Here is a 12,825-nt window from a genome sequence, read left to right as displayed (position 1 = left end):
GAGGCACTTTTTCTCAGAGACCAAAGATGGAACACCGTTCCTCCCACTGCCACCAACGGCGGGGCACAATTCCTCCCAATCGACACCAACGGCGGGGCACAATTCCTCCCAATCGACACCAACGGCGGGGCACAATTCCTCCCAATCGACACCAACGGCGGGGCACAATTCCTCCCAATCGACACCAACGGCGGGGCACAATGCCTCCCAACCGACACCAACGGCGGGGCACAATGCCTCCCAACCGACACCAACGGCGGGGCACAATTCCTCCCAATCGACACCAACGGCGGGGCACAATGCCTCCCAACCGACACCAACGGCGGGGCACAATTCCTCCCAATCGACACCAACGGCGGGGCACAATGCCTCCCAACCGACACCAACGGCGGGGCACAATGCCTCCCAACCGACACCAACGGCGGGGCACAATGCCTCCCAACCGACACCAACGGCGGGGCACAATGCCTCCCAACCGACACCAACGGCGGGGCACAATGCCTCCCAACCGACACCAACGGCGGGGCACAAAGCCTCCAACCGACACCAACGGCGGGGCACAATGCCTCCCAACCGACACCAACGGCGGGGCACAATGCCTCCAACTGACACAAACGATGGGGAACAATTCCTCCCAATGATACCAACAATGGGGAACTATATGTCCCAATAACACCAACAATGGGGCACTACTTCTTCCAGTGACACCAACCATGGGGTAATTCCTCCCAATTACACCAACGATGGGGCAGTACTCCTTCCACTGACACCAATGATGAAGCCCCCTCAGTGTCATCTGTCACCAACCTCATCTGCAGATATCGTCCTCTCCGCTCCTCCCAAGACCTCCAGCTCTCTAGCTCCCTTGGTATCTTCCCAACCTCTGGAACCCCTTACCCCAGTACGTCTGAGTCAGCTCCTACGCGGTTCTTAAAAACTTCACCTTATTCAGGGAAGCCTGCAGCCAACGCCACCTAAGAACTGTACCTGAGTTACCTCCATCAGATCATCGCCTGCAGCCCTTACCTTTTGTACCACCACCCCCTCCATTTATCCAGTAAATTGTCCCTTCGTTTGGAAAGTTTGGAGACCCCTGCTTTGGAGCAAGTCAAATCAATACGTTTGATTTTAGATTTTTTAGGGTTTAGATACGCTCTAAGCAGCCTGGCTGTCATGAGTATTCTTTGGCTTCCATGCACGTGCAATAAGTATGCATCTTTGGCTACTAAGCATCCAGTGGCTGATGCGGAAGTAGTAAGCAGCCAAAAAAAATAAAAAATAAAAAAAGGATGGAAGTCCTGCAAGGCAGAGGACCATCATGGAAGCCAGGCAACTAGCATCTTCATAATTCAGCCTACAGATTTCTTCTAGACATAAAAAAGGTATTAATTTGTGAGCAAACTGTACGGGGGGGGGGGGGGGTAGGTATAAAACGATGGACCATGTATAGAATTATCAAGAAGCTATTAAAAAAACGATACTCCTCCGAGAGCAGTAAAGTGTTTATAGAGCTGTAGAACGCCTACAACGCCGCCGCCGCCTGCCCTGTGCAATTTCAGGCTAAAATGCATTAGCTAAATATTGCCGCCTTAGACAAGTTATTGGCTAATCCTAGAAAATAACATTATACCTGGGAGTGGGCCTCGGGGGGGCCAGGCAAGAACAGCGAGAAGGAAAAAAATAAAATAAAATAAAATCTTTGTGTTCTTCTCGTGTCGGCTAACGCAGAATTATGGAGCGTGGTCAGCCAAGGAAGCCCCGGGATATCTTAGAACACTTTGCAAGAGCTTAAAATATAATATTCGCTCTGAAGGCAAGCTGTGCGGCAATTTACCGCTGCCGCTGGACATTAGGAGCCAATCCTGTGCTTAATCCTATAGAGCCGGTCCCGCTAATGCGTTACTTAAATCTAATTAGTAGAGGGGTACCAAAAAAAAAAAAAAAAAAAAAAAAAAAAAAAAAAAATAAAACACAACCAACCACTGCTTCTCAGCAATATGGAAAGGCTCAAGTCAACGAGTCAACAGGCAAAACACATTAGAGAACCAAAAGTACAGTAAAGCCTTGGATTACGAGCATAATTTGTTCCAGAAGAATGCTTGTAATCCAAAGCACTCATATCAAAGCGAATTTCCCCATAAGAAATAATGGAAACTTGGATGAACCACTGCTGGTGTATGCAGTACTGTATGTGGCCAGAGGTGTGGGGGCCCTGGTGTATGCAGTACCGTATGTGGCCACAGGTGCAGGGGGGGGGCGCGCTGGTGTACGCAGTACTGCATGTGGCCACAGGTGCAGGGGGGGGGCGCTGGTGTACGCAGTACTGCATGTGGCCACAGGTGCAGGGGGGGGCGCTGGTGTACGCAGTACTGCATGTGGCCACAGGTGCAGGGGGGCGCTGGTGTACGCAGTACTGCATGTGGCCACAGGTGCAGGGGGGCGCTGGTGTACGCAGTACTGCATGTGGCCACAGGTGCTGGGGGCACTGGTGTACGCAGTACTGCATGTGGCCAGAGGTGCTGGGGGCGCTGGTGTACGCAGTACTGTATGTGGCCAGAGGTGCTGGGGGCGCTGGTGTACGCAGTACTGTATGTGGCCAGAGGTGGTGGGAGCGCTGGTGTACGCAGTACTGTATACGACCAGAGGTGTGGGGGCGCTGGTGTACGCAGTACCGTATGTGGCCAGTGGTGCAGGGGGGGCACTGGTGTATGCAGTACTGTATGTGGCCAGAGGTGTGGGGGCGCTGGTGTATACAGTAGTGTATACGGCCAGAGGTGCGGGGGCGCTGGTGGCTCCCAACGCTTCCTGGAGAATATAGAGATCCTCGGAAACACTCGGGAACTGTTGACACTTTGGGGCAGGCGTAACGTGCATCGGTGCACCCAACTTAGTTGGGAGAGTCTCCGAGTTCTCCAGGAAGTGCTGGGAGCCACCAGCGCCCCAGGACCTCTGGCCACATATGGTAATACACACACCAGTCGCTTGAGCCCTGCTTGTCTTGCAAGACAGCACTTGCAAATCAAGATTAAAAAAAAATAATAAATAGCTAGTCTTGCGTACTTAATGTTCAAGAAGAAAGAAGAAGAGAGAAGAAGAAAGAAGGAAGAAGAAAGAAGAAGAAAGAAAAAGAAGAAGTAGCCACGTCTTGCAGCCACTTCCCTGCTCTGCATATAGAGGGAAAGCATAATCCACCCCTCACATGGCCGCGATTAATAGGTAGATCACAACTGACCCGTTGATGATCCCCAATTTAGAGCAAAGAAACAGCTTTGCTTCAATACGCCCCTTCCATAAAAAGGTATTTTTTCCTTCACTCTGCCACAAATCTGTTCAGCGGGAGGACCTGCAGGCAATGACTAATACTTCCAGGTATGTGATTAACTAAAGGCTTTCATTTGCTCCATATTGAATGGGGCTGCATGGAGGTGAAAGGGAAGGATAAGTAGCAGAATCACAAAGCGGAAACCATCAGACGGCTCCCATTACGAAGCAAAAACCATCATGAAGAGGAATCCATCAGACGGGTCCTTTTAATGAAGTGGAAACCATCAGGAGGTTCCCATCATGAAGCGAAATCCATCAGACGGGCCCTTTTAATGAAGCAGAAGCCATCAAGAGGTTCCTATGACAAAGCGGAAACCATTAGACGGGTCCCATCATGAAGCAGGAAGCAGAAAGCATCAGACCGGTCCCATCATGATGCGGAGACCATCAGATGGGTCCCACCATGAAGCAAAAACCATCAGACTGGTCCCATCATGAAGAAAAAACCATTAGACTGGTCCCATCATGAAGTAGAATCCATCAGAAGGGCCCTTTTAATGAAGCGGAAACCATCAGGAGGCTCCTATCATGAAGCGGAAACCATCAGGAGGCTCCTATCATGAAGCCGAAACCATCAGATGGGTCCCTATTAAGCCGAAACCATCAGATGGGTCCCTATTAAGCCGAAACCATCAGATGGGTCCCTATTAAGCCGAAACCATCAGATGGGTCCCTATTAAGCCAAAACCATCAGATGGGTCCCTATTAAGCCGAAACCATCAGATGGGTCCCTATTAAGCCGAAACCATCAGATGGGTCCCTATTAAGCCGAAACCATCAGATGGGTCCCTATTAAGCCGAAACCATCAGATGGGTCCCTATTAAGCCGAAACCATCAGATGGGTCCCTATTAAGCCGAAACCATCAGATGGGTCCCTATTAAGCCAAAACCATCAGATGGGTCCCTATTAAGCCAAAACCATCAGATGGGTCCCTATTAAGCCAAAACCATCAGATGGGTCCTTATTAAGCCAAAACCATCAGATGGGTCTCTATTAAGCCAAAACCATCAGATGGGTCCCTATTAAGCCAAAACCATCAGATGGGTCCTCATCGCGAAGCCAAAACCATCAGATGGGTCCTCATCGCGAAGCCAAAACCATCGGATGGGTCCTCATCGCGAAGCCAAAACCATCGGATGGGTCCTCATCGCGAAGCCAAAACCATCGGATGGGTCCTCATCGTGAAGCCAAAAGCATCGGATGGGTCCTCATCGCAAAGCCAAAACCATCAGATGGGTCCTCATCGCAAAGCCAAAACCAGCAGATGGGTCCCATCCTGAAGCCGAAACCAGCAGATGGGTCCCATCATGAAGCCAAAAACCATCAGATCGGTCCCATCGTGAAGCCAAAACCCCTTAGATGGGTCCCATCATGAAGCCAAAACCCTCAGATGGGTCCCATCATGAAGCCAAAACCCTCAGATGGGTCCCATCATGAAGCCAAAACCCTCAGATGGGTCCCATCATGAAGCCAAAACCCTCAGATGGGTCCCATCATGAAGCCAAAACCCTCAGATGGGTCCCATCATGAAGCCAAAACCCTCAGATGGGTCCCATCATGAAGCCAAAACCCTCAGATGGGTCCCATCATGAAGCCAAAACCCTCAGATGGGTCCCATCATGAAGCCAAAACCCTCAGATGGGTCCTATCATGAAGCCAAAACCCTCAGATGAAAAGAGAATAGAAAAAAAAAAGAAAATAAGGAAGCCCTCAAATTTTCTTCTTTCCAGTGCAGTAAAACAAGTATTCCACACTCCTTGCAGCCACGTCCCTAAACTGCTCTGGAGGGAAAAGCTTGAAGTACCCATCAGGTGGCTGTGATCAAACATGTAGATCACAACTGACCTGTTGCTGATCCCCAATTGAGAGCCAATGCCCCCATGCACATGAAAATTCAGACAGAATAACCAGAGGGGTTGGGAATTACTGTAGTGGTAGTCCAAAAAAACAAAAACAAAAAAAATAAATAAAAAAAAACGAATAGCCCAGTAAAAGTCACTCTACAAATGGCGGCATCTCCTCTGATGCAGAGTATTGGCTGGAGCCTTTGTGCTCATGTACTGGAAAAAAAGAACGCGTCAGGGGGCGCCACCATCTAAGTGTAGAGTCTTATCATGAAACCATTAGATGGGTCCTATCATGAAAAAAAAGGTTCAACTCACCACTCCGCCCTTGTCGCCGTCCATGAACTGTACGATTTGACAGGACGACTTATCCCACAGGAAGATGTGACCGCAGTCGCTGCCGCTGACCACAAACTCGCTCTTCGGCCCGTAGAAGTTGACGCCTTTCACTGAAAAAGAACACAAAAATACACGCTCAGTACTAAACGGAAGCGTTACGATGGTTAACCCAGCTACCGCCGTCCACCACGCCGTGCACCATCCTAAAGTCAGAGACTACTTACAATGGAGGAAAGGGCAGGTAAGTACCTTGTAGACTGAGCTGTGGGCGGAGCAGGAGGCGGAACCCAACCTTCTCATGGCAATGCACAGGTTAGGCTAAAGAGTGGTTTGGGATGGAGTTAATTTCTAGGTATAGGGCAGTGATGGTGAACCTTGGCAACCCAGATGTTTTGGAACTACATTTCCCATGATGCTCCACTACACTGCAGAGTGCAAGAGCATCATGGGAAAAGTAGTTCCAAAACAGCTGGGGTGCCGAGGTTCACCATCACTGGTCTAGGAAGAGGCAGCATGGAATGACGGGAAGGGTTATTCTTACATTATCAGTTAGCTTGAATTCCAGGCAGGAAGTTAAAATGAGAAAACGTTCGATAATGAGGAAGTCATAAAGAGGACAAAAGCAGCAAATGCTGAAGGAGAAGACAGCTGGATGAAGAAATGAATCAACACTAATCTGCTTACAAGGACACTTCTGTTTTTTGCTGTTGCTAACCAAACACAGAGCGGCCGGGGAGCGAATGGAAGTTCTGGACTTCTGGGGAAGAGGGCATTTAAAGGATAACTCCACCTTTTAGACCACGTTACACCCGTATTTACCGATACCCTCAGCCCATCCCCTGACAGAGTGTAGGGGTGCCTCTTCCCTGCAACAGCTGTCGGGTTTGAATTTTTGCTTGCCTCTCTGCTTACCACTGCAGAAGACGGACTTGATGGGTACCATTGCTCCCAATTAAACCAACAATGGGGCACCTTTCCTTGCAATGACACCAATGATGGGGCACCATTGCTCGCAATGAAACCAGCAAGGGTGCACCATTCCTCCCAAAGACACCAACAAGGGGGCACCATTCCTCCCAAAGACACCAACAAGGGGGCACCATTCCTCCCAAAGACACCAACAAGGGGGCACCATTCCTCCCAAAGACACCAACAAGGGGGCACCATTCCTCCCAAAGACACCAACAAGGGGGCACCATTCCTCCCAAAGACACCAACAAGGGGGCACCATTCCTCCCAAAGACACCAACAAGGGGGCACCATTCCTCCCAAAGACACCAACAAGGGGGCACCATTCCTTGCAATGATACCAATGATGGGTCACATTTCCTCCTGTCAACACCCATGACGAGGCACCCTTGCTCACAAGGACACCAATAATGGGGCACATTTTCTTGCAACACCAGGAATGGGGACCATGCCTCCCAATGACACCAACAAGGGGGCACCATGCCTCCCAATGACACCAAGGGAGCACCATGCCTCCCAATGACGGGTCACATTTCCTCCCAACACCCATGACAGGGCACCCTTGCTCACAATGACACCAATGATGGAGCACCTTTCCTCCCAATGGCACTAACAATGGGGCACCTTTCCTCCCAATGGCACCAACAATGGGGCACCTTTTCTTGCAATAACACCAGGAATGGCGTCCATTCCTCCCAATGATGCCAACAATGGGGCACCATGCCTCCCAATCACACCAATGATGGGGCACCATTCCTTCCAATGACACCAACGATGGGGAACCATTCCTTCCAATGACACCAACGATGGGGAACCATTCCTTCCAATGACACCAACGATGGGGAACCATTCCTTCCAATGACACCAACGATGGGGAACCATTCCTTCCAATGACACCAACAATGGGGAACCATTCCTTCCAATGGCACCTTTCCTTGCAATGACACCCTTGATGGGGCACCATTACTCACAACACCCATGATGGGGCACCTTTCCTCTCAATGACACAAAATACAGCCCGATGCTTACTTCAACTAACCGCAGCCTGGTCCCCTCTAAAGTGAGAAGGACAGTAAATTGTCCCTTTGTTTATAAAGATTGGAGACCCCTGGTGTAGGTGTTGTAGGATAGGACCACAGAATGCTATGAGGGGAGGGGGGACAGGTATCTGACACTTGCAAGCGTTGAATGTGAAAGTAGGACTGAGGTGTCAGCACCGGAATAGAAGGGGGGAGGGTAGCAGACGTGGATTGGCTCAGAGTGGCATATAATTAGCTCCATCACCGCAGGGGACCCTTTTTACGGGGGAGGCGGGACGTTGTCGCTTTAGGATTGCGAGTTCTGGTCTACACAGGCCAAGAACGGGTTAAGGCGCCCGGAGATGTTGTATTAGCATAGGAGGAACATAAATAAAGAACCACTAAGCTGGAAACATTTAATGAGCGCTCTCAATCCCACAAAAATCACAGGGCTAATGAGCGCGCCGCCGCCCGATGGCGGTGAAATTTGGCTAATCTTTCAGAAGACGAGAGCTGCGGACACCTCCGCGGCGGTGGGAAAGTTGCATTTCCAGCTAGCACATCGCACACACAGTGTGCTGATGAACGGACCCTCACAGCGGCGGAAGAGGGCGATGTGAGCGCAGCAGCACCGTTTCTCTGGTTTACGGCGCCCTCTGCTGGACAAGTGCAGAAGGCAGAATTTAAAAGCTGAACTCTGAAACAGTTTCATAATCTTAAAAGGTTTCATCCTTGGCCAGAGAAAAAAAATAAATAAATTTTTTTTTTCCATACACTTGCATATTTTTTTGCTTAAATAATTTTGAATACCCGCGACATCATTGTTGTATCCCCGGGAAGCGCAAGGAGGGATCAGGGAAGAGTAGATGTCACTTCCTGTTAGCGTCGGTCGCTGCGGTTTCAGGTTTCATGCAGCGGGAATTGTAGTGCTCAACGGGCGTGCACGTGGGTGGGCACACCCGACCAGGAGTGCTGTCAGTCAAGCTATGGTGGGAGGGACAGATTGGGAGTCTCCTGGCCAATCAAGCTAGGGGGCAGGACAGCATGGGAGTCAGACCAGTCCTCCCAATACAGCAGGGGGCAATGCAATGACACTGCCACTGTAGGAATTTGGCCAAGATGGGAAAAAGCCAGGAAGGCGCCGCTCGGGAAAGAGCCACGAAGGCGCCGCTCGGGAAATGAGAAGGTACAGCAGCCACCGGACTGATATACCAGGATGTTAGCTACACCGAGCCCTGAAAATGCAGCATTTCGTTAAAGACTAAGCAGTGGTCAATGGTTTGAAGTTATACACCCCCATCCTGTGACTGGGGTGGGGGGTGAATCTCTCTTCCCTCTCCTCCTGTCAGCATGCTCATCGACGGCCTATTCTGCATACACCACACCTGAATGGTTGCCCCTCTCTGTCTCCGATCTACAGGCGGATACCAGGTCAAGGTTAGGTTGTCACACCTCTAAGGTTTAGAAATACCACTTGCCACCCAGGACAAATTGTTACATATCTACCCCTACATGTAAATATTTTTTTGCTAGAAAATTACACATAGAACCCCCAAACATTATATTATGTATGTGAGAGAGCCCAATTTTTTTGCACAATGTGAAATATGAAGTTATGCCGAATAAATAGATACCCAACATGTCACCCTTCAAAATTGCACACTCTCATGGAATGGCGCTAAACTTCGGTAATTAAAAATCCCCATAGGTGATGCTTAAAATTTATTTTTTTTACATATTTTGTGTTGCAGAGGAGGTCTAGTTCTAGAATTCTTGCTCTCGCTCTACCGATTGCAGCGATACCTTACATGTGTAGACTAAACACCGTTTTCCTATGTGGGCGGTCCTCTTTACAGTGAGATGTGGGGTCAATAAGACCCCACATCTCACCTCTAGGAAGAAGAAGGAAGGAAGAAGAAGGGAGACGGAAGGAGGAGGGAGAAGGAAGGAGGAGGGGAGAAGGAAGGAGGAGGGGAGAAGGAAGGAGGAGGGGAGAAGGAAGGAGGAGGGGGGAAGGAAGAAGGAAGGAAGGAAGGAAGGAAGGAAGGAAGGAAGGAAGGAAGAAGGAAGAAAAAGGAAGAAAAAGGAAGGAGAAGGAAGGAGAAGGAAGGAGAAGGAAGGAGAAGGAAGGAGAAGGAAGAAGAAGGAAGGAGAAGGAAGGAGAAGGAAGAAAAAGGAAGAAAAAGGAAGATAAAGGAAGAAAAAGGAAGAAAAAGGAAGGAGAAGGAAGAAGAAGGAAGAAGAAGGAAGGAGAAGGAAGAGAAGGAAGGAGAAGGAAGGAGAAGGAAGAAAAAGGGGAAGAAAAAGGAAGAAAAAGGAAGAAAAAGGAAGGAGGAGAAGGAAGGAGAAGGAAGAAGAAGGAAGGAGAAGGAAGGAGAAGGAAGAAGAAGGGAGGAAGGAGAGGAAGGGAAGGAGAGGAAGGAAGGAGAGGAAGGAAGGAGAGGAAGGAAGGAGAGGAAGGAAGGAATCCCAGCCGAGGAGGCATTGTTTGAATGCAGAGGCCAGGCGTGACATCATAACATCGCGCCTGGCCTCCAAACGAGCATATAGACTCCAGCGACCAACTGGTGCACCGGAAATGTCTATGGTAAACATCAGGGGCCGTTGGATCCTGTCTGACTCACCGATGGAAGCTGTAAGTCGGTAAAAGCACCAGAGGGCGACGGGAGAGGACATTCCATTCTGAACAGCTGCTATGATCATTCTTATGGTGTAGGGAATTGCCGGCTAAATAAAGACGATATCTGAAGGATTCCTGTAGTTGCACCCATCATTTAGATATACCCACTAAATGTCCAGGACGACACATGATGGCCGGCAGGAAGTGGTTAAAGGAAATTTAAAAACCATGAAGGCTTCAGTAATTAGATTTCATTCTACAAATGCTTATTTTCAGACAATGCAATTACCCTCTTGCTTTACCACAGCAAGTTGCTGGACTTCAAGTATATATACCGGGATGATGCCTGCAGCTATAGGCATCATTCCGGTATCAGTTTTTTTTTTGTTGTTTTTTAGAACCGGCAGTTGGCTCTCTCATAAAACACAATCTTAGCGGCTACCTAGCCGCCTCCTGTGGCTTTACCGGGATCTCCCAGCCGGCGCTTTCGCCGGCTGATTGCAGAGCCAGGCAAAGTCAGTTGGCTCTCTTGGAATAGCATACGAAGCGGCTAACTAACCACTGATTGCATCTCCACCATGGTAGACCATGACCCAGCTTTGATCATGTCTTCACCATGGTAGCCCGGCATCAGCTTTGATCGCGTCTCCACTATGGTAGCCCGGCATCGGCTTTGATCGCGTCTCCACCATGGTGGCCCGGGATCGGCTTTGATCGCGTCTCCACCATGGTAGCCCGGGATCGGCTTTGATCGCGTCTCCACCATGGTAGCCCGGGATCGGCTTTGATCGCGTCTCCACCATGGTAGCCCGGGATCGGCTTTGATCGCGTCTCCACCATGGTAGCCCGGGATCGGCTTTGATCGCGTCTCCACCATGGTAGCCCGGGATCGGCTTTGATCGCGTCTCCACCATGGTAGCCCGGGATCGGCTTTGATCGCGTCTCCACCATGGTAGCCCGGGATCGGCTTTGATCGCGTCTCCACCATGGTAGCCCGGGATCGGCTTTGATCGCGTCTCCACCATGGTAGCCCGGGATCGGCTTTGATCGCGTCTCCACCATGGTAGCCCGGGATCGGCTTTGATCGCGTCTCCACCATGGTAGCCCGGGATCGGCTTTGATCGCGTCTCCACCATGGTAGCCCGGGATCGGCTTTGATCGCGTCTCCACCATGGTAGCCCGGGATCGGCTTTGATCGCGTCTCCACCATGGTAGCCCGGGATCGGCTTTGATCGCGTCTCCACCATGGTAGCCCGGGATCGGCTTTGATCGCGTCTCCACATGGTAGCCCGGGATCGGCTTTTGATCGCGTCTCCACCATGGTAGCCTGGCATTGGCTTTGATCGCGTCTCCACCATGGTAGCACAGGATCGGCTTTGATCGGGTCTCCACCATGGTAGCCCAGGATCAGCTTTGAATGAGTCTCCACCATTGTAACTTGGCATCGGGTTTTATTGGGTCGCCACCATGGTAGCGCCTGGAAGCGATGAGCTGAGATCGCTTCCAGTTTAGCCCGATGTAAACAGCGCCATTTTTAAAAATCAAAGCTTTCGATCACACCAATTTTGGGGTTTTAAATGCTTTTAACCTGTTGGAGCTGAGCGAACGCAGATACACGGCCTCTTGGTGGCAGAGCCTTGGCGCAGAGCGGCCACATACTTGCAAGCAATAGCGCCAAAGAGCGTGTGCACCCTGGCCCCTACCAGCACAGTGACAGGCGGCTCACAATCGCTGCTTGCGATTGGGAGTTTGCCGGTCATGTGACCGCCGGGACAGCCCAAGCAGCCATAAGCCCTGCCCCAACTCCGTCAGTCCAAACCCCTTAAAGGGCCGGAAGTATTTTTCTCAGCGTACCATGCCCACAATGTAGTATTGTGAACCGGGCACATTGGAGACTAGGAATTTTGCCTCGTCCATGCAGGGAGACTGTGCTGGAATCAGGGGTGCAAATTTGGCTTTGTGCTGCCCTAGGCAAGATTAAAAATCAGGTGTCGACAGGGCGTGCCTGAAAAAGTCCACCCAAGGCAAATGCCTGGTTTGATTACCCCATGGCTGAATAGTCACTTGATGCAGTCACACAGCATGTGGAGGGGGCGGAGAGGAGGGTGAGGGGATGAAAGGAGGAGGGGAGGGTGAGGGGATGAAAGGAGGAGGGAAAGGAGGAGGGGAGGGTGACGGGATGAAAGGAGGAGGGGAGGGTGAGAGGATGAAAGGAGGAGAGGAGGGTGAGAGGATGAAAGGAGGAGAGGAGGGTGAGAGGATGAAAGGAGGAGGGGAGGATGAGAGGATAAAAGGAGGAGGGGAGGATGAGAGGATAAAAGGAGGAGGGGAGGATGAGAGGATAAAAGGAGGAGGGGAGGATGAGAGGATAAAAGGAGGAGGGGAGGATGAGAGGATAAAAGGAGGAGGGGAGGATGAGAGGATAAAAGGAGGAGGGGAGGATAAGAGGATAAAAGGAGGAGGGGAGGATGAGAGGATAAAAGGAGGAGGGGAGGATGAGAGGATAAAAGGAGGAGGGGAGGATGAGAGGATAAAAGGAGGAGGGGAGGATGAGAGGATAAAAGGAGGAGGGGAGGATGAGAGGATAAAAGGAGGAGGGGAGGATAAAAGGAGGAGGGGAGGATGAGAGGATAAAAGGAGGAGGGGAGGATGAGAGGATAAAAGGAGGAGGGGAGGATGAGAGGGGGATGAAAGGAGGAGGGGAGGAT

The 12,825-nt window shown here is 50.6% G+C and overlaps 1 protein-coding gene across 1 annotated transcript in view; it reads right to left on the bottom strand.

Annotated features, from left to right (window-relative positions):
• DCAF8 (DDB1 and CUL4 associated factor 8) overlaps positions 1-12,825 on the bottom strand; it is a 69,260-nt gene that overhangs the window by 12,041 nt on the left and 44,394 nt on the right. Inside the window, 1 exon segment of the mRNA XM_077464094.1 lies at positions 5,489-5,619. Within this exon segment, the coding sequence (XP_077320220.1) occupies positions 5,489-5,619 (131 nt within the window).

This window comes from Lithobates pipiens, unplaced genomic scaffold (assembly GCF_037356315.1).
Source record: "Lithobates pipiens isolate NorthernLeopardFrog02 unplaced genomic scaffold, aLitPip1_a1.2 Scaffold_30, whole genome shotgun sequence".
Classification (NCBI taxonomy): domain Eukaryota; kingdom Metazoa; phylum Chordata; class Amphibia; order Anura; family Ranidae; genus Lithobates; species Lithobates pipiens.
The sequence above is the reverse complement of the archived record's forward strand: the minus strand, read 5'-3'. Positions and strand labels throughout refer to the sequence as shown.